The 23,826-nt window shown below is 57.8% G+C and overlaps 2 protein-coding genes across 2 annotated transcripts in view; both read right to left on the bottom strand.

Annotated features, from left to right (window-relative positions):
• The window catches only part of ARHGEF2 (Rho/Rac guanine nucleotide exchange factor 2), a 40,188-nt gene extending 22,172 nt beyond the window's left edge, over positions 1–18,016 (bottom strand). The window contains exons 1-9 of the mRNA XM_039849811.1: positions 17,706–18,016; positions 11,880–12,175; positions 10,522–10,639; positions 6,101–6,139; positions 4,438–4,555; positions 3,853–3,892; positions 2,623–2,716; positions 2,010–2,228; positions 756–827 (exon numbers count right to left, since the gene is read on the bottom strand). Coding sequence (XP_039705745.1) covers positions 756–827; positions 2,010–2,228; positions 2,623–2,716; positions 3,853–3,892; positions 4,438–4,555; positions 6,101–6,139; positions 10,522–10,639; positions 11,880–12,154 — 975 coding nt within the window. The 5' untranslated portion in view covers positions 12,155–12,175; positions 17,706–18,016. The remainder of the gene's footprint in view (positions 1–755; positions 828–2,009; positions 2,229–2,622; positions 2,717–3,852; positions 3,893–4,437; positions 4,556–6,100; positions 6,140–10,521; positions 10,640–11,879; positions 12,176–17,705) is intronic.
• A 2,524-nt stretch (positions 18,017–20,540) lies between these two features.
• SSR2 (signal sequence receptor subunit 2) overlaps positions 20,541–23,826 on the bottom strand; it is a 6,168-nt gene continuing 2,882 nt past the window's right edge. The window contains exons 4-6 of the mRNA XM_039849810.1: positions 22,551–22,607; positions 22,048–22,125; positions 20,541–21,099 (exon numbers count right to left, since the gene is read on the bottom strand). Coding sequence (XP_039705744.1) covers positions 20,989–21,099; positions 22,048–22,125; positions 22,551–22,607 — 246 coding nt within the window. The 3' untranslated portion in view covers positions 20,541–20,988. The remainder of the gene's footprint in view (positions 21,100–22,047; positions 22,126–22,550; positions 22,608–23,826) is intronic.

Here is a 23,826-nt window from a genome sequence, read left to right as displayed (position 1 = left end):
AACGAGAGGAAAGAAGCCGTCCGTTCTGGGCTGGATGGAGACTAGCGAGAGGAAAGGACACTCCCAGGGTGACCAGGGCCTGACTCTTCCAGGGCGCACCTGCACGGGGTTGGGGAGGCCCTAGGAACCCCCAAACCAGTGGCCTGAGGCTCCGGGGGCTGGAACTCTGGACTCACCTCCCCCCAGTGGGCGGCCCAGGCTGAGGAATGTACTAAATTTAAAAACCGACAGCCCCTCCCCGGCAGAAGCTGGGCCTCAGGCCTTGGCCGCTGGGGCCCCAGAGACCCGTGGTGGGCCGCGACCTCAGCGCTTCTCCCAGGCCTGGAGCACCCGGCTGCTCACGCCACGGAGGGACTCAGAGAGCCAGACTCCAGTGTGGGTACTGGGTAAACCGGGGACCTGAGTCCCAAGGTTTTCTGAGGATCTCAGTCCCCAAACTCGACGTAGAGGGGCTCCCCGACAAAGGGGACCGGGCCGTGTAATCCTGCCCCGTCTCCCACCCCAGTCCTCCGTGTCCACTTTCCATCCCTCTGGCTGTTCGCCACCCCGCCCCCACCCCCTGCTCTTCCTCTCCGGAGAGGAGCGAGGGAGGGGGCGGGTAACGGACACATGTGCCCTAACAGCACTGGGCCCCCAGCGAGCTAGGCCTGCAATGCTACTTGATGCCCGTTTTCCATGTCCTGGAGAATGACCCTTCTCCCTGGCGTCCCCTGCTCCTCCTGTGCAGTGACCCCTCCCAGGTAGTCACAAGTTACCCCTTCAGGCACACCAAAACCAAAGCCCACCACCGTCTTTGGCTCATTGAACTTGACAGACATGTCCCCCACCTTTGAGGGGGAAGGAGGCCGTCCCAGGGAAGGACCTGGTCATCAGAATCCGAGTCGTGGCCAGCTGTGAGCAGGCAGAGCCACAGGGGTACCTGGGCCCAAGCACTCCACTGCCCAGGAGGGAGCCTGCTTCTCTCCTCTTTACTCTGGGCCTGTGCCTTCTGGGATGGAATGATAAGACGCACGGACCCCGAAGACGGCGGACCAAGGAGAGGGAGGGGACAAGCTGTGCCGTTAGGTTTACGACGGGCAGACAGAGGCAATGCGGTGCCGTTAGAGATCGGGGTGTGCGATACAGCTGCACCTCTCGCCAGCTGCGGGGGCTCGGGCGACTAACGAGGCTCTAAGTTATCTTGTCTGAAAAATGAAGGTTAGAATACTTATCCTCGCCACAGCGAGGATTAAACAAGATGACCCCTGGGAAAGTGTCCTGACGACTCCTCCATGAGGCTGCTCAGAGAGGAAGGGCTAAGCCACTTCCTTCTCTCTGCTCCACAGCCCCGCCCCCACCCTCGGTGTCCACCTGCGCAGGGCCCTGGCCCAGGCAGGCCAGGGAAGGAGGTCCTGGGAGGCGGCGCCCGCACTCATGAGGGTGGAAGGGAGATGGACCACGAGATGACAGGAAGGGGGACTGGACGGCCGCGCCAGGGCGAGTGGGGCGAGTGGGGCGATGTCCCAACTCGATCTGGCCCTTTCCTGCTGCCTGTCTGGGCGCCAAAGCCCCTCACCAAGCCGTCGGGTCACCAGCTGGGCACGCTGACCCCTCGCCATTCCCACCGCGGGAAGAGGGTGGTTCTGCCCGCAGACCGTGCCCCCTGAACTGCGAGAGCCCTGGGTAGGTGGCACTCGTACCCAGGGCCTGCTGTTTGCTTTGTCCTCTAGAGAGCTCTGCTCCCCTCAACCCTCCCCTCAACCCTCCCCTCACCCCCCAGCTCTAGAATTCTCCAGCGGCTCCTCCCTCAGACTGCTGGCCTTGCCTCAGCTCCCCACTTCGACCTGTGGGATGGAGGGGCTGACAACCTGCCTTCACCTCCGCCTTCCCTGCTGCCAGAGGACGGGGACCTCGGCTAAGAGGCCGGCGGGGGACAGAGCTTGGGCGACTGACCCAGGTGAATGCGACAGTGCCTTCTCTGGGGTGTCTCAGTGCTCAGAAGCCACCTGGGTTGGGAGGTACGCGCATACTTGGGGAGGCCGCCACAGGAAAACGGGGGGCAGCCCATTCTGCCGGTAAGTGAAGAAAGTGGACAGGGACCCCAGCGGCAGCGGGGCTGGTAAGGAGGAGGGTGCGGCGCCCTCGCCTGCCTGGGCTGGGAGCACCGCGGCCTGCGTGGACCGCGTGCGCCTGCGCCGTGAGCCTCTCCTGCCCCAGCGGCCACACTGCCCGTGGTCCGGCTTCGACCCCTGCGGCGGCCACATCCACCCATAAAATTATGAGTCTGAAAGCACTTGGCAAACCCTAATACACTCTGAAGAAGTAAAAGGTACTGCTGTAATTATTATCGTGGTTCTGCGCACTGGTGGCGATTTCTGCTGCCACCTCTCAGCTATGCGAGGCCTAAGGCCGGGCAGGGCTAAGCCACACCACAGCTGCCGAGGCTCCCGGCCGTCTCTCCCAGCTGTGCACGGCCAGCTGCCAAGCCCCAGGGACAGGGACAGCAGAGGAAAGGAGATGCACGGAGATGCAGGGAGAGATGCAACCCCTTGAAACCGGAACATGGCCTCGAGTCTCCGTGTGTCGCGGAGGGCTGGGGAGGCAGAGCGGGCCCGGCCTCCTGCTCCCCCTGCTGACGCCTACCTTGGTCTTTCCAGTCATGCTCAAGAGAAAGCTGAAGGTCCGTCGCAGAGAGGAGGCTGCCCAGGTCCCCGAGCTCCGTTCCAGCTGGCTGCAACTGCAGAGGGAGAAGAAAGAGGTGAAGTGGTCCTCCCAGAGATGGCGGTGGTCCTCCCAGAGATGGCGGTGATCCTCCCAGAGAGATGGTGCCATGACCAGGGGAGAGCCTGGAGATGCGAGCAGACAGACTCGAGAGAGGAGGCGAGGAAGAGAGAGGGAAGACTGGGGGGCGGGCAGGGTGCTCCGCCACCCACCTCCTGGGGCTTCCGGGATGTGGACACTGGTTTCCCGGTCCCCTCTATTTATGTGGAAAACTCCAGGCTCCTCCCAGATGGACGCAGACCACCCCTTCCTACTAATCCAGGCCCAATCTCCTCTCTCATGCTGCTCCCAACGGAAGTGATATGGGGTGGGGGCCCTCCGGGGGGAGGGGCATGTTCCCCTCCAAAACAAGAGCCCTGTGTAGGACCCTCTCTGCTGTTTGGACAAGGCCTCTGGGCCTCAAGCCAGTGAGGACTGAATTTCCTGGGATTTCATCAGCCCCATCCCATGAGCTAATCCCAAACCCAGAGCCAGGAGGATGTGTCAGCTCTGAGATTTTCAGGACCGCAAATCAGAGCCTGGTATCTTAAAGGGCCCCCGCGTCTTAGGGCGCCGGCCCTCTCTAACCAGGCTTCCGCTGCTGTCCGAGCCAAACAGACAGGTGCTGATTTTCATGCTTATTTACATCGTTATGAAAACCTCCCAGCCTCCACCCCGTCCCTGAACTAGGCTTTGGGCCCTACACAGCTCTCCTCGGAGCCGCTCCCCATTGGGCGATCACCTGAGCCATCCAAAGCTGACCCATGGTCCTCAGTCGCTCTCCCCCTAAAACTGTACAACGGCCCGTCGGCCGGCTCACACTTCGGCACTGACAACTCTCTTAACTCAACTGAGACCCCGAGGCCTGGCTACTCCCTTTCTTTCTTTCGCCCCGTGGGGCGAGCAGGAACCGTCCCCAGCTTCCCTGGCCGATGAGGAAAGAGTGACTTCTATGCAGCTCAAGGAGGATAGTTGGAGGTCTTTGACCGGAAATGTTAAGGGGAGCAGTGTCTCAGGAAGCAGAGACCCTTAGGGCCACGAAATCTCTGACCCAGGCCCATCGCCCCTCCCCCACCCTGGCCTTCGAAGGGCTCCAGCTCCCCGCCGGCTCACCTCTGGCTGAGGTCTGCCGCAGAGGACAGAGACAAATCCCCTGCCAACACAAAAGGAGAGGAGAGGTGTCCAGCTGACACCAGACAAAGGCGGTTGGGGCCGCCTCCCCCGCCCCCTCCACCTGGATCAGGTTCCCAGGCAGCAGGTGCACGTGACTCCATTCCTGAGGGCGGCTGAGGACAGGAGGGAGGGCGGGGTCTGAGCAGAGCTGGAGGACTGGGGAGCCAGGGGGACAGAAAAGGGGGCCGGTGAGTGGGGAGGGCGGGAGTTTCACACCGAGGTCCCAAGCCTCCTCTTGAGGACACGGTACACTGCAGGTGACTGTCCTCCATCCCTGGTGACGGGAGGCTGGAGAGCCTCGCACTGTCCTGTGTCTACCCACATCGGAAAGGGAGTGCCAGAATGCCCAAGACCTGAATTCAGGTCTCTATTTTGAATAAAGGCCTTTTGGGGTTTCCGAAATGTTTCTAGATTGTGGTCAGACATGACCCGGGTTATCCGGGCCCTAAATGTCTGGCTCAGAGCACTGGGGGTGAGGCAGACAGGGGAAAGGGCCGCCCTGCCGTGCTCTCCACTTTGACTTACCCGCTGGATCTGAGCTGCCCAGGAAGCAATTGATGCCACTCATGGACACAGACTTGGAAAGCATGCCAGAGGCCAAGTGGCCCTCAGGGCCAGCAGCTGGACGACAGGAATCCTGACCCTAGAATCACGTCAAGAACCCCCACACAAGAGTCAGGCTTCATCCATCCCTGCCCCCCACGCCCTTCACTTTCCCACAGCATGGTCCTTCTTCAGGGCCTTGGCCCGCCCCCCTGCCTGCCACCCGAATCTGGGACATTCCACTTGAAATAGGTGGAGAGTTCTTCCTGTTATTTACCAGCCGCCACTCTGCTGCAACTCAAGCCCAGGCTTTCTTAATACGGAAATCATCTTAGAAAAGATTTACCCTGAACGGTTTCTAGAGATGACAAACTCAACCTACAGAGGCAGGTAATGAAAAAAAACGAGGCAGTCTGCGTTTGAGGCACTAGGCAGTAAAAATATGTATAAACCACATGCCCGACCATTACAAAATAACTTTTTTCCCAAGCCTACACGTAGCATTACAAAAACTGGCCACATACCAGGCACATTTTAACAATTTCAAATAATCTGTGTCCTCAAGATCATAGTAAACAACCCGGAAGTCCCTTTCTAGTAGACCGAATCAGGAATCTGTGATATATTTATACATCAAAACACTATTCAGCAATAAAAATGAACCAACCACAAAAAGAATTAAAATAAAATAAACCAACCACAGTTCACTCAACAATATGGATGAATCTCACAAACATGACGGTGAGTAAAAGAATCAAGATACGAATGACTTACGTGCTGTGTTACATTCATATAAAGTTTAAAACAGGCAAAACTAATTGACTGTTGAGAGAGACACATAAAGGTGACACATCTGTAAGGAAAATTGATCTCGGAAGTCAGGAAAGTGATCCTCTCCCCTAGGAGATTTATGAAACGGGAGGGATTCAAGGGGCTTCTGGATTTTGACGGTACTCTATTTTTTTTTTTTTTTAACCTGGAGTGGTTACAAGGGTGTTTGCTTTCTAATTATTTATTACACTGTACATGTGAGTTTTATATGCCTTCCCGTATGTAATATTTCAAATACTTTTTTACATTTTTAAAAAATCTCCATAGATTTAGAAATTTTAAAACACCCTTCTAAATTAACTTACTGGTCAAAAAAAAAATCATAATGGAAATGTAAAGATATTTTATAACAACGATAATGAAAATACCACAGACCAAAACTTGTGGGAGATGGCCAAAGTCGTATTTCGAGGGTAATTTGTAGCCTTAAAATGCTTACGCTGAAATTTTTTAAAGCAGAAAATGCATGGGCTACGCCAGAAAAAGGACCACAAAACAAACTCAAAGAAAGCAGAAGGAAGGAGATAATAAAGAACAAAGCAGAAATCCATGAAGTAATAAACAGATAAAACAAGATCAGTAACGCCAGGAGTCGATCTTTAGAAACTGCCAAGTAAAAGAGACAAACCTCCAATGAGAGCAATAAAGAGAAAGAAAGAACAAACGAAGGGAGAATGGAAAAGTGGAGGTAACTGCAGGGAGAGCGGAGATTAGAGAAGCGAACGCTCCCTGGGACTTAATGCCAGTCATTCTGAAAACACAGACAAGACAAATTCTTTCAAACATATAGACACAGAGTATACGTATAACTTACCAAAACTGAATCTAGAAGAAATAGAAAGTCTGAATGGTCCTATTAAAGAAATGGAATCGGTAGTTAATCTTTCAATAAACAAAACAAAACACATCAGGCCCAAACATTTTCTCAGGCAAGGGACAGACAGATCTTTCAAGGACTAGATCAAACTCTTCCGAAGACTGGAAAACAAAAACGTTTCAACTCTTTCTAGAAAGCGAATAGAACCTTGATGCTTCAATTACACGCAGACAACATGACAAAGGAAAATTATGGGCCAGTCTCTCTTATGAGCATACGCACAAAAATGTCATACCAGATATTAGCAAAGTGTAATAGATTTTAAGTGGCCACAGATTATTCACAGCTCCTCCCATCAAGAACGAGTCTATTTCTTGACTCTGAATCTGGGTGGGACTGTGACTTTTTATGATGAGTAGAATGTGGCAGAAGCACATTATGTGATTTCTGAGCCTCAAGAAACCTGACAGCTTCCATTCTTGCCCACTTGGAATGCCGTTTCCATGAGAATGAGCCTTAGCGTTCTGGAGAGGCCATGTGGTAGGAACCACAGTATCCGAACCGGCAGCCTTTTAAGGGACAGGTGTGAGTACGGCCACCCTTGACAATTACAGCCATATGAGTGAGTCTAGGTGAAGCCACCGGAAGAATACCCAGCTGAACTCAGTCTGAATGTCCCATCCACGGAATCGTGAGGGGAAAAAAAAAAAAGTTTAATGTTTTATTCCACTATGTCTGAGGTTGACTTGTTTACGGAGCCACAAATGAAATCCAGAAATGTATTAAAAAAAAAAAATCCAGCACGACAAAGTTTAATTTATGCTAAGGATAGATACAAGGGTGGTTTAACACAAGAAAAGCCTTTACATGTAATTTACCTCAATAGCATATTAAAGGAGAAAAAACACAACCATCTTAGTAAAAGCAGAAAAGCAATGGATAAAATTCAACACCCACTCACTGTAAAATCCAAGCCTTGGCAGTTAGGAATAGAAGGAATCCTCCTTAACCTGATTGAGAGCATCTTTCAAAAATGTATAGCTAAAGATCAATTTCAATAGTGAAACATAAGACAGGCTCCTGCTCAGATCAGAAACAAGACAAGGGATGCTCATCACACTATTTCCGTTCGACTACGATAGAGCTGTAGCCAGCGCAGCAGAGCAAGGAAAAGAAACGGAAGGAATAAATATTGGAAAAGAAGAAACAAAGCTCATGTAAAGATGACGTCATCATCTCCTTACCAAATCAAAAAAATCAATAAATAAGTTGTTATAATTGTTTAAAAAAGAGCTTACCAAAGCGAATGACTAATTAATTCAATTCCGTTACGATCAACCAAAAACAATTATAAAGTGTAGTTTAACTATAAGAAAGCATTTATAATAGCAATAAAAGCTGTAAGATACCTAGAAATAAATCTAACAAACGTTGGCAAGACCTGTATGAAAAAAAACTTTAAACTTTATTAAAAGGCATATCTTTTAGAAAGCCTAACTAAATAGACATATAATTTTTAAGGGTAGGAAGACTCGATATTAAAAGGATGTTAAGTTATCCTAAATTAATCTTCGGATTAAGTACAATTTCAGTCAAATTCCAGCAGGAATTTTTTTCTGATTCTAAAATTCACATGGAAATACATAGGACCTAGACTACCCAAGATAATCTTGAAAAACAATAAAGTTGAAGGACGTACACTACTTCATTTTTAAGATTTACAACTAAGACACATTAACTAAGACAAGGTGATATCGGCATAAGAAAGGACAAATAGATCAGTAGAAAGGAGAACAGAGCCCAGAAATAGACTCGCACAAATACAGTCGCTCGATTTTCAACAAAGCCGCCGCGGAAATTCAGTGGGGATAGTAAGGTTTTTTTAATGGAGCAACTGGATGTTTACGTGGGAAAAAACCCCTGCAAAACCTTGATTTCTACCATCCACAAAAATCCAGAGAGGTCCTAAATCTGAACATGAAAGCTAAAACTATAAAGCTTCCAGAAGAAAACTTTGGAGAAAACTCTTCACATTCTTGAGAAAGGCAAGATTTCTTAAACATAACCAAAAGCACTCACTAACCACAAAAAAAAAAAAGTTGATAAACTGGCCTTCGCCTCAATAGAAACTCACACTTATTAAAATACAATATTAAAGCGAGCATGCAAGTCAACGACTGGGAGAAAATATTCACAATGCACACATCGGACAAAGGACGCAAATCCAGCATATGCAAAGAACAGTTACAAATCAATAAGAAAAAAGATGAGCTGTTTTAAAAATTGAGCAAAAGACTTGAACAGACATTTCACAAAAGAAGATATTCAGATGGCCAATGGGCATATGGAAAGGTGCCCAACAAAGGTTTTCAGCAGGGACATGCAAATTAAATCCACGATGAGGAACCTCTCCAAGTCATCTGCCAGAATGGCTAACATAAAAACTTGACCAAAAAAGTGTAATATACCTAAGAATAAATATATAACACATACCCACAAGGTCTTTGAGAAAAAAAATCATTGCAACGCATATAACAACAAAGGATTAATATTTGGAATATATAAAGAACACATCCCAAAGATTAAAGAAAAACCTCTCCAAGAAGCCAACGGAAAAATGGGCAAAAGACACGAAGAGGAATTTCACAGAAAACACAAATGACCAACACACATATGGAAAGATGCTCCACGTGTTTGAAATAAGGATAACTCAGATTGAGACCACAACGAGACCTATACCCACCAGACTGGCAGAATTAAGAAGTCTGATTACCCCAGATGCTGGAAAGAATGTGAGTTCATGGAAATCTAAACCCTGCTGATGGGAGTGGAAACAACTTTCCATTATCTTACTAAAGCGAACCTCCGATGCTGTCTGTGACCTAACAATTCTACTCCTCCGAGGCATGTGCCCCCGAGCGAACGTGCGCCAGAAGACGGGTACGATAACGTTTATGGTGACCCTCTTCATAGTAGCGAAATAACGTTTATGGTGACACTCTTCATAGTAGCGAAGAATGGGAATGATTCAAACGTCCATCGGCAGGAGGATGAGATGCGAACGAAGGAGCTCCATTTGCAACGCAGGGATGAAAATGAGGAGAAGGTCGAATGAAAATGCAAGTTACGGAAAATTTTAGACGGTGTAACATCAGCGTTTTCTAACTCAGAACCGAGAAAAGAGAAATACTATCTTATTAGGGAATGCGTATTTTTGAGCTAAAACGCTTTAAAAAAGGGAAAGGAGAGAGAAAGAAAATTCAAGGTAGTGGTTCCCTCGGGTGGGGAGAGACCTGGGAATGAGAGAGGAAGGCCCGACTGAGGTAAGTGTGCTGGCCAGGGGCGGTCGATTTGTTGGGCATCCACTTTTAAATATTACATTTCAAAGGCAAGTGGAAAAATACAATGGCGAGTGCTAGCAACTCTGGCAAACCGGAGAGCAGCGGTCCCATGTCAGGACATCTGAATTTTTAAAAGTATAAGCACCGTGCTGGCCAAACAAAATAGATTCTGGAACTGGACTTGGTCGTGGGCCATCAGCCTGCAAGCCCCGGCCTCGCTCCGTAAGTCTGGTGGAAGACGCGGTCACAGGAAGAACGCGAAGCCCCCGAGCAGAGCTCCGAGGGCCTTGCGTGCAGATGTGATGGAGAGTGGACGGGAATGAGAGCAGGAGGGCACGGGAAGGTGCCGGGGAGACGGGATGGGTCTCGCTGCTCCCCCGACAGGCCGTAACAGCCCCCAACCACGGGCGCCTGCGCCGCGAGGCGGGCTTGGCTCCCCCCACCAGCCAGAGGATGAGCTGGTAGGGGGGCACCTTTTGTCCCCAGCCCGGGGGCATTCCCGTGTTCCCAGGGACTCAGCCCTGGACTCGGGACCTGGCACTGTCTCTCAAGCCCTCGTGTACCCTCAGGGGTCCCTGGGTCCTGGTTCGAGATCCCCCCTTTGTGGCCGGGCAATCTCTAGGTCCTTTCCCATTCGATGACCCTTGGACTCTCCCGTTTGAGAGCTACTGTCCCTCAGGATTCCAGACGTCTGGTTTCGCCCCATGGATAATAAGCTGAGCTTCAAATCTGAGAAATGCGGAGTCCACAGGAAGGAGTGGTGATAGCGGCTGCGGGGACAGGGGCCTTTCAATGACAGAGGGACACAGACCCTCACGTCAGCACGGAGACACGGACCAGAAGGGAGGAAACAGAGTGTCTCAGAGAAAGACACGGAGGCAGGAGCCCGGGAGCAGGGGGCAGAGCTCAAACCCCGGGAGGCGGACAGAGGGGTACAGACGACAGGTTCAGATTCAGTCGCTTGGAGTCAGAGTGGTGCTTGGGCACAGAGGAGACCCAGCAGCTGGCAGAACAGAAGAGGCACAGAGTGGTGGCTGGACGGGGGGAGGGGGTCCCCGGGGATTTGTCCGTCCATACCACGCAGGAGGGCTGGCCACCTGGGTGCTGCGGCTCCAGGAAGGTGTCCAGGTCCTCTGGGCTCTGCAGTAGGGGGGCCTTCTGGGGGCCAGTGCATCTTGAAGCCTGCAGCCTGTCCCTGAAACACACATTGCCACCACTGCCCTCTGCATCCAAGGGCCAGCAGCAGGCACCGGGGAGGAACAGCACCGCAGCCCGGCCCCGGCCCTGCCCTTCCTGTTGGCACAGGCGCAGCCCAGACCCAGTGGCCTCCCTTTGGGGCTGTGCTTTGGCGGAGCCACTGAGCCGGCTGCAGGCAAGGGTGGCCCCTGGTGGCCACAGGGCAGTACTGCCCCCCAGAAGAAAGCCAGTGGCCGGCTAGGGAATTCTCACTCCTTACCCCGCCTCTGTCCCTACCCAGCTGATGCTGTGCCCAAGGTTCCCCTCCCACTGTACCCAGGGCCCGAGGTGACGCCTGGCAGAGCAAGGGGACCCTGGAAGATACTGAGGTACCGCTGGCACCACGCGAGGGGAGCCCAGGGCATCTCAACCTTCAACCAGCTGCTCTGAGGAAGGTTCCAGGAGGCCTGCAGCCGAGCTGCTCACGCACTGACCCCAGGCCAGGGGCCAGGCCAGGGGCCGTGCCCTCGCTGGCTCGCGCTGCTCAAGAGCTACAGAAGCCCGTCCACTCACCGGAGCTGAGGGAGCTGGCTGGGACCCCCACCAGCACGACCAGCAGTGACCACCACCCAGAGCTCCCCGCGCTGACCGCCCAGCCTGCTCGCTCTGACTTCCTCTGCTTTGGGGAAGTGGTCGGGGATTTTCCAGGAGAGGGGAAGAACTGGGCCCCTCGCTTCTGGTCCCCCGAGCCCATGCAGCCCTCTGAGCAAGACCGGTCCCCACTGCAGGCTGCACTCCGACACCGAGGCTCCTGGGCTCTGCCTCGCCTGGGACCCGCAGGTGGGCGGCAGTCTGGGGAAGGGGCGGCTTTGATGCCCAGCCTCGGAACCCCTTCTCTCCAGAAGCCTCTCCAAGTCCTCTAGGCCTCAGTTTCTCCCCACAAAGTGAGGGGATCAGGCCATGTGATCCCTGAGCCCCTCCCACCTCTGACACCCTGTGGAATCCAGGCGGGAGGCAGGGGCAGCAAGACCCAAGTGTCCTGAGCACCTCCTGCCTCTGTACTGCACCCCCCGCCCCCCACCAGACCAGGTAGGAGCGGTGACCACTGGGAGAGCCACAGTTTGGAAGGCAGGTCCCTGTCCCCCGGAGGCCGACCACAGGAGCCTGGCCGGCGTCTCCACTGCTACCAGAACTTTCCCAAAAGTCTCCCAGGTCTGGGGCTGAGGGACAGGAGGGGTGGAGGGTGCCTGGGGACTCACGTGCTCAGCGGATCTGGGCGCTCCCTGTCTGGCCCCCAGCTGTGTCTTTTGAAGGGGTCGTAGCTGTGGCTGTGGACGCGGAAAGCCCCTGACCTCCGGAGGGGCACGGCATGGCCACCATCGCCGTCCTTCTTCCTCCCCCCGCCCTCCTCCTCCTGCTGGTCCTCCGGCTGCTCCCGCTCCACCGACTCCACCGCAGACAGGCAGCGGGGCCTGCGGCCTCGGGGCACTGGGTCTCCAGCTGCGAGGAACACCTCCGGGGCGTCCCCGCTCATGGGAAGCACGAGCTGGCCGACCTGCGTCGGGGAGGCAGAGGGCATGAAGGTCAGGGAGGCGGAGGGGCTGAGCAGGGTTCTAGAAGCCTGGAACCTCGGAATCGGCAACGTGTCACAGTCGGCCCGGCCTAGTGCATCGAGCCTCCCCTGCCTTCGCTGGGGCACAGAGCGGAGCACGGCCGGCTCCGGACGGCGGCGGGAACTCGCCGCAGAGCCACCTCTGGGCCTCGGGCGCAGCGTCCTCCCCGTTTTGAAATGACGTCCCCCTCCCCTCGCCCCAGGCCACTCGCCGAGCAGCTGCGTCCAGGCCAAGCGAAGAGAGACCGACGCTGCCCCTGCCCGCGAGGAAGCACAGTCCAGCGGTGACACGCGTGCGGGCGTGACACAGCCAGAGGGTGTCAAGTGCCACGGGAGACGCTCGCACAAAACCCTCATGCCGCCCGGGGACGAGTGCTTGTAACCAGGTGGGGGACTCAGGAAAGGGACAGAGGACTCAGCGGCCCGCGCTGGGCCTGCAGGGGCGGAGCGGGGAGGGAGGGTCCAGCAGGAGGAAGGTTCGCGTGTGGGAAGGCGGGTGATCGCTTCCCTCCCAGACCCTGGTCGCCAGGAATGGGAGTGCCCTTTCGAGTCTCCGATGGGGCACAGAAGGGCCACAGCACCGGCGGCTGCCCCCTCCCCAAGGGGGCATGGTCTCACAGCCCAGCACCCCTGGCTGCCAGGCCGCCTCCAGGAGCCCTTAGGAGCCCTCAGAGCTGACACTGCTAAGCCCCACGCTAGGAATAACCCAGCCCCAGAGCCGAGGAGGTGGAGGGCGGCGAGCCTCGGGGGCACCCGGCCTCGGGGCACCCGGCCTCAGCGCACTGCCGAGGGCCTGGCTTCCAGCTCGCCCCTCTCGGGGCCCCTGCTGGAATGAGGCTCCCAGGCGCCCCTTCTCCCGGGACCCCGCCCCCTGCCCGCCCCAGCTGCTGAGATGGTGAGTGAAGCTGGGAGGACCAGGACCTTGGGCCGGAATCCGCCTCCCGCCAGGCTGCCCGAGAGGGCACCCAGCCTACTCGGAGAACGGCCGCTGCCCGCTCTGCCCGGGGTGTGTGTGGGGGTCCGGCTTGCAGACAGTGGTCCCTCCAATCTGCTTCCCCCCTCACTGTGGCCGGTGCCCCCACCCCCAGGACTGCCTAGACGGTGCTCGTGCCTCAGGCTGCTGCAGGTGGCATTGAAGACAAAGGAGAGGCCTAGGACACTGGCCCGGGCCCTGTGCCGTCCATGGTCACCACGTCTGGGAGCAACACCATGGGGATCCCCAGGAGCCACTGGGAGAGGTCCTCACTCTCCTCCACCGCAGACGGGGGCCCCTGCCATCATTCCTGCTGCTCAGATCTGCAGGGGGCAGGACAGAGCCTGAGTCCCTGCCACCCGGCTCCAAAGCTGCCATTGGGGCAGGGGTGGGGTCCCGAGGCGTGTGAGAAGCAGGGGCGGAGGGGAGAGCCGGAGCTGGAGGCGCACACTGCACGGAAGAGGAGGGACTGGGGACAGGACGGAGACGCAGGGGCAGCGAGGGCACGCCGCCGGGCTCTCGGGTCTGGCGTTAGGGGGCCCCGCACGAGAGGGAAGGCCGCCGAGCTGCAGCCCCGCACCCGGCCTCCACCGGCTTCTCCTGCCCCAGCTCTGCCCGCAGGGCTGGGTTTGGCCAGGTCGGGGAAAGGAAGCGTCTCCCTCCATCCCTGCGGATGCCACGGTGGCCTGGCAGACAGGCAGGACTGACCCTGAGAGCCTCGTGCCCCGGGACCCCGCCTCTTCCTCCACTGCGGACCAGCCGCACCCTGACCTCTTCTCAAAGGGCGACCCCTCTCCCGGCACCCCTCGGTTCTCGCGGAGGCTCTGCCCCCGGGGAAAGCGGGATCCATTTCCATTGCGTTTCTCAGAGAGTTTTTCCCGTTTCTTAAACTCCATCCCTCCACGCTATGGTGTCAAGCGTTTTATTCTGTCCGTCAGAGATGAGGTTCACGAGGCTTCCTCAGCCCCCTCCCCCCTCCCGGAGAGATTCCCACCTCTGAAGTTCAAGCTGGGGCCCCCACAGCCGTGGTCTGTCCCTTCCTCCTCCTCCTCCTGCCTTATTAGCTCTGCCCTGGTCCCCTCCCACCCTCCCCGGGCCTCCCGGGCTCAGGAGCTGGTGCGAGGGGGCGGCCGGGGCTGGGTCTCGCATCACGGCTTTATTTAGTTCCCAAACGAGGTCACATCGTGTCACACCGCTGCCTCCGCTGAGCAGGCAGGCGATGCTGCAAGTTCTGGGATCAGCAGCCAGAGCTGGGGGCGGGGAGGACAGCGAGGAGGGGCTCCAGGAAGTCCCCTGGATCCGGTGCTTTTCCCACCAGCACAGACCCCCCGTGTGTCCTGCCCCTCCTCGGACCGGGACTGCCACGCTCGCCTAGTCATCAAGGGAGCCTATCACATTTTCACAGAGACACCGTTATTCGAAACTCCGAGACCGTAATTTTTCACAGTCTTCTTCTAGTAGTGGCTTTGAAGCCCGTCCGATCCTCTCGCTCTGCCCCCTTCATAAGCCCCGTGACCTGGGGAACTTGCTTCACGTTTCTGAGGTTCAGAGTCATCTGTCACATGGGAGCGAGTGATCACGTAAAGAAGTTGACAGACTTGGTGATAACGCATGGAATGCCACTAGGATCGTGCTGGGACCACGTCAGGTACTAAGTGAAGGCTCCTACGGTGGTGGTAATGGTCATTTAGAGGCAGAGGAAAGGCAGGACATGGAGCAATGGGGACCCTAAGAGAGAGGAAGGCCCGAGACAGACGCCGAAGAGGAACTGTAGGATGATTACCCCTCCCCCCGTTTCAGAGAAGAGCCCCCGCTGGCGCTTTACAGAAAGCAGGGGTTGGCGAACCCTACAGCCTGTGGACCGAAGCCGCCCTGCTGTCCTTCTTAAATGACTGAAACGAAAATCAAAGGAAAACTACTTTGTGACACAGAAAAAAATATATGAAATTCAAATCCAGCGTTCAGAAATAGTGCTTTTCTGCGGCACGGCCATGCGCACGCGGTCGCATAGGGTCCCGGCTGTCTGCGCTTTGTGTCACCATAGCAGAGTCTGCGGTTGAGACAGACACGTGTCCCACGAAGCCTAAAGTATGTATCACCTGGGTCTTCGAGAAAACGTTTGCAGACTCCTGGTTTACTGTAGCTGGGCCTCAAAGTCTCAGGAAGGAGGAAGATCAAAGAGGGACGTGAAGTCTCACTGCACACCAACTGGGGACACCGAAGACCTCAACAAACCCATTTCCTGAATAACCTCTGGACACACTGGGCCCAAGGCGGGTGGGTGTGTGTGTGTGTGTGTGTGTGTGTGTGTGAACACGCCGGTACCTACATCCTGTAGGATCCTTACAACCATTGCTTGAAATTCATCATCATCCCTATTTTGCATTTGAAGAACCGGGCAGCACAGAGACAGAAAGTGACCTGCCCAAGGTCACGGCGGCCGAGGAGGTGGAGCCTAGTTTTCAGAGCAAAGGCATCACACTCTGAAGCCTGAGTTGGTCTCTGAAACCGGAAGTCGAGCCCCCACAGACGGCAAGTGCCTTTCAAAGGAATCTGGCAAGATCGCTATTTACCGCCCACCCCCACCCCAGCCCAAGAAAGGAAGGAACTTCCAAAAGGAAGTAGGGGCCTCCGGAGAAGTTAAATCTGTCCCTCCTGGTCCCTCTGTTACCTTAGGAATCTGAATGAGGCCATGGGGGCCGGCAGGGCTCTGCCTATGTTTGCCGAGAGCAAACACCAGGGGTAGGAATGGCTGCTGGCTGCCACGTGGCTTTTCTGCATGGGGAGGGGCTTCCTGGGTCCGGCTGTGGGGCCCTAAACTCCCTGGAGCGGGGCAATAATGGGGAAGACCTGAAGAGCCAGATAATAAAGTGGGGGGGAGTGGGAGAGGCCGGGTGCCATGGTCTGGGGGCTTCTCCTCCCTGTCTGCTAGCCCTGGGGCATGGGGTCGCAGAAAAAGCCCTTTGCTGGTTCAAACTTTAACCCACCTGCTCCTCCCTGCAGAAAGGGAACCATGACCCCAACAGTGCCCCTCTGCGAGGGGAGGGACGGCTGCTCCCTGGACAGCCTTTCCAGGGCGGGCCACAGCACCTGTCCCGTCTCCCCTCCTCGCCCTGACCTGGTCACATCGTCACTCATCACTCATCGACCAGCGCGAGACAAGGCATTTCGCCGTGCGCTGGACGCTCCTGTCCTGAAGTCGCTCTCCCCTGATTTTGCTGTCGACTGCCAAACACTAAAGGACAGGCAAGGGGTACACGCAGAGGATTCGTTCCTTCGGGTGCCCGGCCCAGAGGCGAGGGCCCGGAACGGGCTGGGCACCACACGATGGTGGGACCTGTGTACCATCCCTCAACGGCACAGGGAAAACCCATCAGCCCCCATCAGCTTCCGGGCTGACTCTGGCGAGGCGCAGGCCTGCCTCCAGGGCCCGTGGGGCCGAGTTATTGATTTTATTGTTAGTACCTGAGTTTGGAGTTCAAAGCTAGAAGGGCAGGTGTCCCTGGTCTCCTGAGCTAACCCCACCGCCTTCTGTCAAGTCATCCTGAGCACCCACCCTGAATTACCCCAACCTCCTTGGTAGTCTAGGCTCACAAATCAGGAATTTTGCTGCTGTGGGCTTCCAAGTGTGTGTATTCACTTTTTTTTTTTTTTTTAATTTGCAAACCAAACCCAGGGCTTCTTCCCTTCTGCTGGGCCTGGGGCAGCCGGTAACTGCAGCGGCTGCGGAACAGACAGCGAGGCCAGCCGGCCGCTCTGGCCTCCCGACAGTCTCTTGGCACGAGTTCTGGGTACGGTGCCAGGAGGGTGAGGCAGGAGAGGGTCTGAGGTTCAGCGGGACACACCTGAGAAGACCTTGGCCGCTGTGTCCCAGGGAATTAACCCATCAAGTCCCAGGGGACAGGTGAAGGTAGTGGGCGACTTGGGAGCCGGTAACCTGATGGACGGGGTCATCTGGCTCCCAGGTATGAGCTCGTGGCCTTTTCCGTCTCGTGATTAACCCCCAGGGACAAAGCAGCAATGGTAGGCACAAGAGGGAGGGGACCCTGAACGCATCAGGATGTCGAGGCTTTAAAACCCCAGAGCCATCCCTCCTAAGAAAAGGGACCAGCAGACACCAGAGGATCTTGAGTCTGAACCCGCATCCTAGAGTTTGCCCCACTGACGAGGGTTGTGTGGCTTCTGCAGATCTCGCCCCTGACGTGGGCCGTGGCGTGTCGGCCCCACAGGGCCGTGAAGTTCAGCACACGAAGGGCTTAGGGTCACTCGCCGCACGAGCAGTGAGTGTCATTGCCATAACTGTTTCTTCCTTTGCACACTTACCCGCACACCCGCACACACGCACACACGCTGCCCCCTAATTCAAAGTGGGAGCTGAATGCTGGAGGCTGGTGGGGAAGCTCCAAACTGTCCTGCCCCTTCCTGGGGTGCAGGGGGCCCTTGCAAATCTCTGCCTTGGGGGGAACCCCACTCCCTGGGGAAGCGGGGAGGGACACTCACCAGACCTGGGCGATATCCGGGAGATGGGGGCCCCGCTCCTGCCCTTGGCTGGCAGCTCCACTAGGGGATGTCCCGCTCCAGGGAGCCCCACTAAGACTCCTGTCCGGCGCCTTAGTGGGGGCGCCTCTCTCCTGGTCCTCTCAAGGGAACGGCTCATGGTCCAGGAGTTGGCATGGGAGGCGAGGGGCACGCATTCCAGTCGGACCAGGGCCTCTCAGCTGCTCTGGCCCTTCCCTGCCCCGCCCTACTTCAAACACCCAGGCTGAGCTGCACACAGGACTTTAACCCCGTGGGCGCCATCATGGTCCCAAGGGTCCCTGGGTCCCCGAACTTGGCGTTCCCTGGGCCTCGGGTTTCAGAGCCTGGTAGAGACGGGGAGAGGAAGGCAAGCCGGGGCCCCCTGAGGAGACAGTGTGTGGGAACCTGAGGTCCAGGAGCCTGCCCCGCGCTCTGCGGGCACAGGGCAGAGCTCGGGGGAGAGGCCACCCCGGGGAGGCCCACAGCTGGGGCCCGAGCGCTCTGCTGTCTCACGGCGCCGTCGGAGCCGCTCACGGGCAGGTCGCAGCGGGGGACGGGGGCCTGTGCTTTCCGTGACGAAGGACGCGCAGCTCACACCACACGGACCCCCGGCTCGTTGTGGGTCCCCTCACTGTTCCACCCCGTCCCCACGGCCGGGCACACCCCGGACTCCAACGGTGCTGCAGCAGGCAGAGCCTGGCCGTGGAGAAGGGACCCGAGGCCTCACTGCCTCGTCTGTGAAGTGGGGGTGTTCAGTGAGATCTGTGCAAACGGTGACAGACACGCGGGGCCCCGACCGGTCACTCCGCGAACGGGCAGACCGCCGCCCGCTGCATGACCTCGCATGAGCTGTGTCGCTCTGTGCCTTTGCTGATGCACTAACAAGAGGCCAAAGCAGCCGCCCCCGGCCTACGCGTGCGCTGAACTCACCCGGGGGACAGGAAGAGGGCAGTTGGTGGCGATGTGGAAGCTGTGCCCTTTCCGACCTGACTGGGTCCCAGACCACGTGGGTGACAGGGGTGCTGCTCACCTCACAGGAACGCAGGCCGAGCACCTGCCCCATTTCACTGGTGGGGGGTCCTCAGAAATCCTCTAACCAAACCACGTCATGGCTGGTCCACTGAGGACACAGGCTCGGGACGGAGCGTGACTTAGCTGAGGCCGCACAGCCAGCGGGTGGCGGGTGGGGACGGCCAGCACTGCCACGGCCTGGGTCGGTGCTGCTCCCACCACGGGGCCATCCTCTCAGGGACCGTGAATGCTGGGCACCCCGCTCCCGCAGACTCCCGTGCCTGTCTCCCACTGACCTGGTGGCATCCCAGAGCCTGGAACGTAGGGTGTGGGGACCGAGCAGGTGGCCGCTGGAAGTTTGGACCAGGTCAGAGGGGCCGATGGATGGTTTCGGGGGTCTGCAGCATGCGGTGCTGGGGTACCCTCTGTGCTGCCTTTTAGGGGGAGTCCCTCGGTGTTGGCCCCCAACCTCCAGGGAGTGTGGGGCCAGGGCTCCCCGCCCCCTCCCTGCAGAGCTGCAGGCAGTCTGGGGCGGGCCCCATCTCGCAAGGGTGCTGCCACTGGAGTGGGTGGTGCTGTCTGTCGCCCCTACCGAGCTACCTCAGCGGAGCTAAGAGGGCTCACCCTGAACCCTGAAGCCGACCGGCCCCACGGAGTTTGCGGACACAGAGGCTCTTCCCCGCGCCAAGCGCACTCACGGGAGGCTCAGGTTCCATCCAGCCGCAGAGCGCGGCCTCTCCAGGGATGGAGTACCGGTGCCTGTGACACTAACTGCCTTCACAATGCTTCTCCTGTCACCTGTCGGGTGTCCGGCCCAGTCCCCTCCCCACTGCTGAGTCCTGGCAGGAGAGGTAAGGGCTGCCCCAGCCCTCAAAAAAGCAGCAGCTCCGAGTTCGGGCTGAGGAAGCCACCTCTGCCGTCGCCTTCCGGCTGTGGAGCCGCCTTGTCCTCAGAGCACGCCTCCTCCCACAGGCTAACTCCTCACTGCGTCTCCAGTGAGGCCACACAGGTGGCGGAGACTGGCATCGTCATGGTCCCAGCCAGCCGGCCACGTGACACGCATGGACCTGGCCCCATCCCGAGCCTGTCCCAGGGAACACAGGGACAGAAGCAAACGCCCCCCTCGCACTCACCTGGCCGGCCCTGGGGCGTCCGAGCCGCAGCCCCCGGAGGAGGGAGGTGAGCTGGTGGAGGGCGACCCCGCCGGGAGCCTCTCGCTGTCTCCATGTCCTCTTCATGCTCCCCGGGGCGCAGGCTCCGCTCCACGGCCGGGCTCCCCCATCCCCACGGGTCTGTACTGGAGCCTCGGTGAAGAACAAAGCGGCCGTTTGTTGGGCTCCCCTCCTGCCTGGGAGGCTGTGCTCGGACCACGGCATTCCTGGGATGGACGGTCAGCAAGGGCGGCTGCGGCGAACGCCACTGCGCTTCGGGACAGTGCAGGGCCCCGGGGCTTGTGCCCAGCCTAAGCTCAGAGCAGAGGCATAAGAAATAAAGTCGAGCTCAAGAAAAGCTGGTTCTTCGAGGAAGGGCTAGAACCAGGTGGAAAGGGCCCTCGCTGAAGACCAAACCGCCGCCCCGCACATCTGCCGACCACCTGCACAGCCCGGCCCGGCCCGGCCCGCGAGCTGGAGAGGAGCGGGTGGGCTGGCGGAAGGTTTGGGGGCGTGGAGCTGTGCGGACAGAGCTGGATGGAAGGAAGCAGAGGCCTCGGAGGCGCAGGTGCCGGGGTGGGACCGGCGAAGGGGCAGGGTTTCCGCCGGCCTGGCCCCACCTGCCTGCGCCCACCCCGTTGATGAGGAAACACAGTCACGTGGCATTTATTTTTATTAGAAAAGCCCGTTTGGTCAGCGTCCCTAACCCATGACAGACGGGGCAGCCTCGGAGAGTCCCACGCCTTTCACTTCCATCTTCTGGCCTCCTCTGGGAGGGGAGGGCGGATGGGGGTGGTGTCAGGCAGGCCCCGAACGCCCCTCCTGCACCCTGGACGAGGTCACACTGCCGGCCACGCCCCACAGCGCCCCAGTGGCGCACGGGAGGGCCCTCCAGGGCCGAGGCTGCTGCCGAAGGCGGTCCTGTTTGGATGGCTTCAGGAGGGGACCCGGAGGATCTCACGGACCCCCAGGCCCTGGCCTCTGGCTGAGAGAGGGCAGGGTCCAGGGGATGGTGGCCCAGGTTGGGCGGGGGGTGCATCTGAGTTGCCCTCTGGAGTCTGGGGAGCACCTGGGTTCCCTGGAGAGGGGGCCACGGTGCCCACTCAGTTCTTCCTGGCCTTGGGAGTGTCGTACTTCCTCTTGCTGGAGTACCACAGCAGGAGAGGGATCCCGATGGACGGGAGGGTCATGACCCCGAAGGCTGCCCAGTCCAGCTGCAGAGACAAGGAGGCCTCGCTCAGAAGTCTGGGGTAGGGGCCAGGGCAGGGGGGGTCTGATGAAAAAGCACACCCCCACCCCAGCTGAAAGCAGACCCTCTGACCACCCCAGGGAAGACGCCTCTGAAGACCCCTCTGCCCCGGAGGCTGTGAAGCCAGAGGGCGCCTCCCTGAGGCAGCCCAGACCAAAGGGCAGCTGCCCTGCCAGAGCGCCTGAGGGGACGCCAGCCCCCCAGGACCTGGCCCCACTCCTTGGCCTCCAGTCTGCCCTCCAGCCTCGCTGGACCGCCTGCCATTCCTGGACGGCACCCCTCTTTTCTCCCTTCCCAGGAGGCCTGTCCTCCCCGACTTCCTCTCTGGCTGGTTAAATGTCACCTCCAGCGACCCCTCCCTGACTGAGACCAGGCCAGACGCGGCTGCCACACACTTGTGCACGACCTCTCCCACAGCACCGTCTCCCCACCAGCCTGTTCTCAGATCCTTAACGGACGGGACACTGTCCTGGTCGCCACGGTCCCCAAGAGACCTGAGCACGTAACTAGGAGCTCCATCATCGCTCCCCAAACAAAGGGATCCGTGCATTTCCTCAGTCGGTACTTTGGGCGAATCTTTAAAAGGTTCCCTCCCAGACCAGAGACCAGCGAAGTCCACACTTGACCCTCCCGGCGCTCACAGCTCTGGATCCGAGCTGTTCTTTTAACTCCCACAGCAGGCCCGGGAAGCCAAGACAGGCCGTACTCAAGGCTGGGCAGAGAAAAAGGGCAGATTCCCGGTTCTGGTGATTGTGACCTCATCCCCAAAGCCTCTAATCATGGTTAAAGCGGGGTATCCGATGGCTGTGCCGGACACCAAGACACACGGGAAGAACCAGCCAATTACAAAGCTCTTCCTGGAGGCAGGAGGCCCCACGACCAAAAGAGTTTCTTATCCTGGGGCGCAGCTTACAAAATGGGGTGAGAATCTCCTATCGAACTCCCGCTGAGCCAGGATCCCTCCCTGCCCAGGTGCGCTGGTAAAGCCGATCTGGAAGAAAGAAGAGAAGGTGTCAGGGCCAGTCCCATGCGCGCCCCCTGAGCGACCCCCGCCCCCAGGAGGGCGGCCCAGCCGGCCTAGTTCCCAGAGCTTCAGGCGAGAAAATGCTTGTGCACTTGGCAGAGACGCAGGATTCTCAGCGAGGGCAGGGAGGGGACTGGGAGCCAGGACACATGCGAGACACTCGATGAGCATTTGCCAAGCCAGGTGGGCTGGGGACGCAGCTGAAATTCAAACCAAATCCTGTCTCAGCCTCGGACTCTGGGAAGGCTCGCTCACCACCACGGGCCCCTCGGCAAGGCCAAGGGTGTAGCAGATGACCGGCCCTTGGCAATCGTGTACTTATTCCTCGAGTGGGAAGACTCTTCTCAAACGAGAGAAAGATCCTGAAGAGCATCGAGCCCGCCCAGACGTACAAAGCCAGGAGCGGGGCTGGGTCCGGCTGGCACCCTGCACTGCAAATGGCTGTTCTCTCAAGCGGATGCTCAGGCGGCATTTCAGGTCCTGCTCCCCAGCCTATGCCATCAGTGCGGCTCAAGTAAACTCTTACACTAACTCAAAGAATAGAAAATAAAAAAAAAAATTAAGTGGCGGCTGAGCTTTGATGGTCTTTTAACCCATCCGACACCAGGTAGAACCAGAGCTCTGAGCCGGTTTCGAAAGCAGCAATGACGCGAGATGTGAAGATGTAACTATGACTGAAAAATATGGGTCCACGTGGTTTGTAAAAGAAGAAAATGCAGAGGGTGCACTGAGTGACAGGGAATCTCAAATTTCCTTTCGTGCCACGGTCGCCTCTGGTCCCGACTATACTTGCCAAGGAGCCTACAGCCCCTCTGTAGGGTCCTGTCAGAGGCCTCTATACAGTCACGACCTAGGCCTTTTGAGGGCCAGGACAGCGCCTTAACCTTCTGAGCCCTCCCAGGGGTCTAGCACATCACGGGGGCTCAAGAAACGCCTGTTTCCCTCTCCATCGATCGAGCAGCAGATCGTTTATTACCGTGTTGCTGTTGCATATGGGAAACGGAAACCTACGATGAAGCCCCCGGCTTCGAGGGGAGGCGAGGGGGGCGGCAAAGACCCTCACGTAAGAGACAACGAGCTACTGACGACGGTGAGTAATTAAACGTCCAAGCGGCAAACGCCGTAAGAGCTATGGAAGTTCAGGTGCATCGATGGATGTTCACGGATAGAACGAGGACAGGGTGACGGGAACGCTGAGAGCAGAAGGCAGGAGCGAGGAGCTGCAGCTGGAAGCCGGGTCTGAGGCGGCTTCGGGTAGAGCGGAGGGGACAGAGCTTCAAACAGAGAACGCGGCCAAGGCGCAAAGCCCAGCGCCCACGCGGGAGGGACGCAGGAGCCTGGCCCGAGGCGCACGGGGCCTCTGTGGGCCGAGTGGCAGAGGGCGGAGTGGCAGAGAGCGGTTGGGCCACTGGGGGGTCCGCAGTGAGCGGCAGAAACGCCCAGCCCGGGAGCCATGAGCAGGAGCGCTCTAAGCACGGGACCGACTCGGAAACCGTGGAGACGGGCAGAGCCCGACGCGGCACAGGAGGAGAGTGGGAAGGGCAGGGGTGACGGGGAACTGGGCAGTAAGGGACACGTTCCAGGTCCAGAGCGAAGCACCAGGGCTGAAGAGGAAGCGGGTGCTGCAGTGCGCCCCTCCCGTCCACGTCGACCGCGACGTTCTGGGAC

Source organism: Pteropus medius, unplaced genomic scaffold (genome assembly GCF_902729225.1).
Source record: "Pteropus medius unplaced genomic scaffold, Ma_sr-lr_union100, whole genome shotgun sequence".
Taxonomy (NCBI): Eukaryota; Metazoa; Chordata; class Mammalia; order Chiroptera; family Pteropodidae; genus Pteropus; species Pteropus medius.
This window is presented reverse-complemented; position numbering and strand designations above follow the sequence as displayed.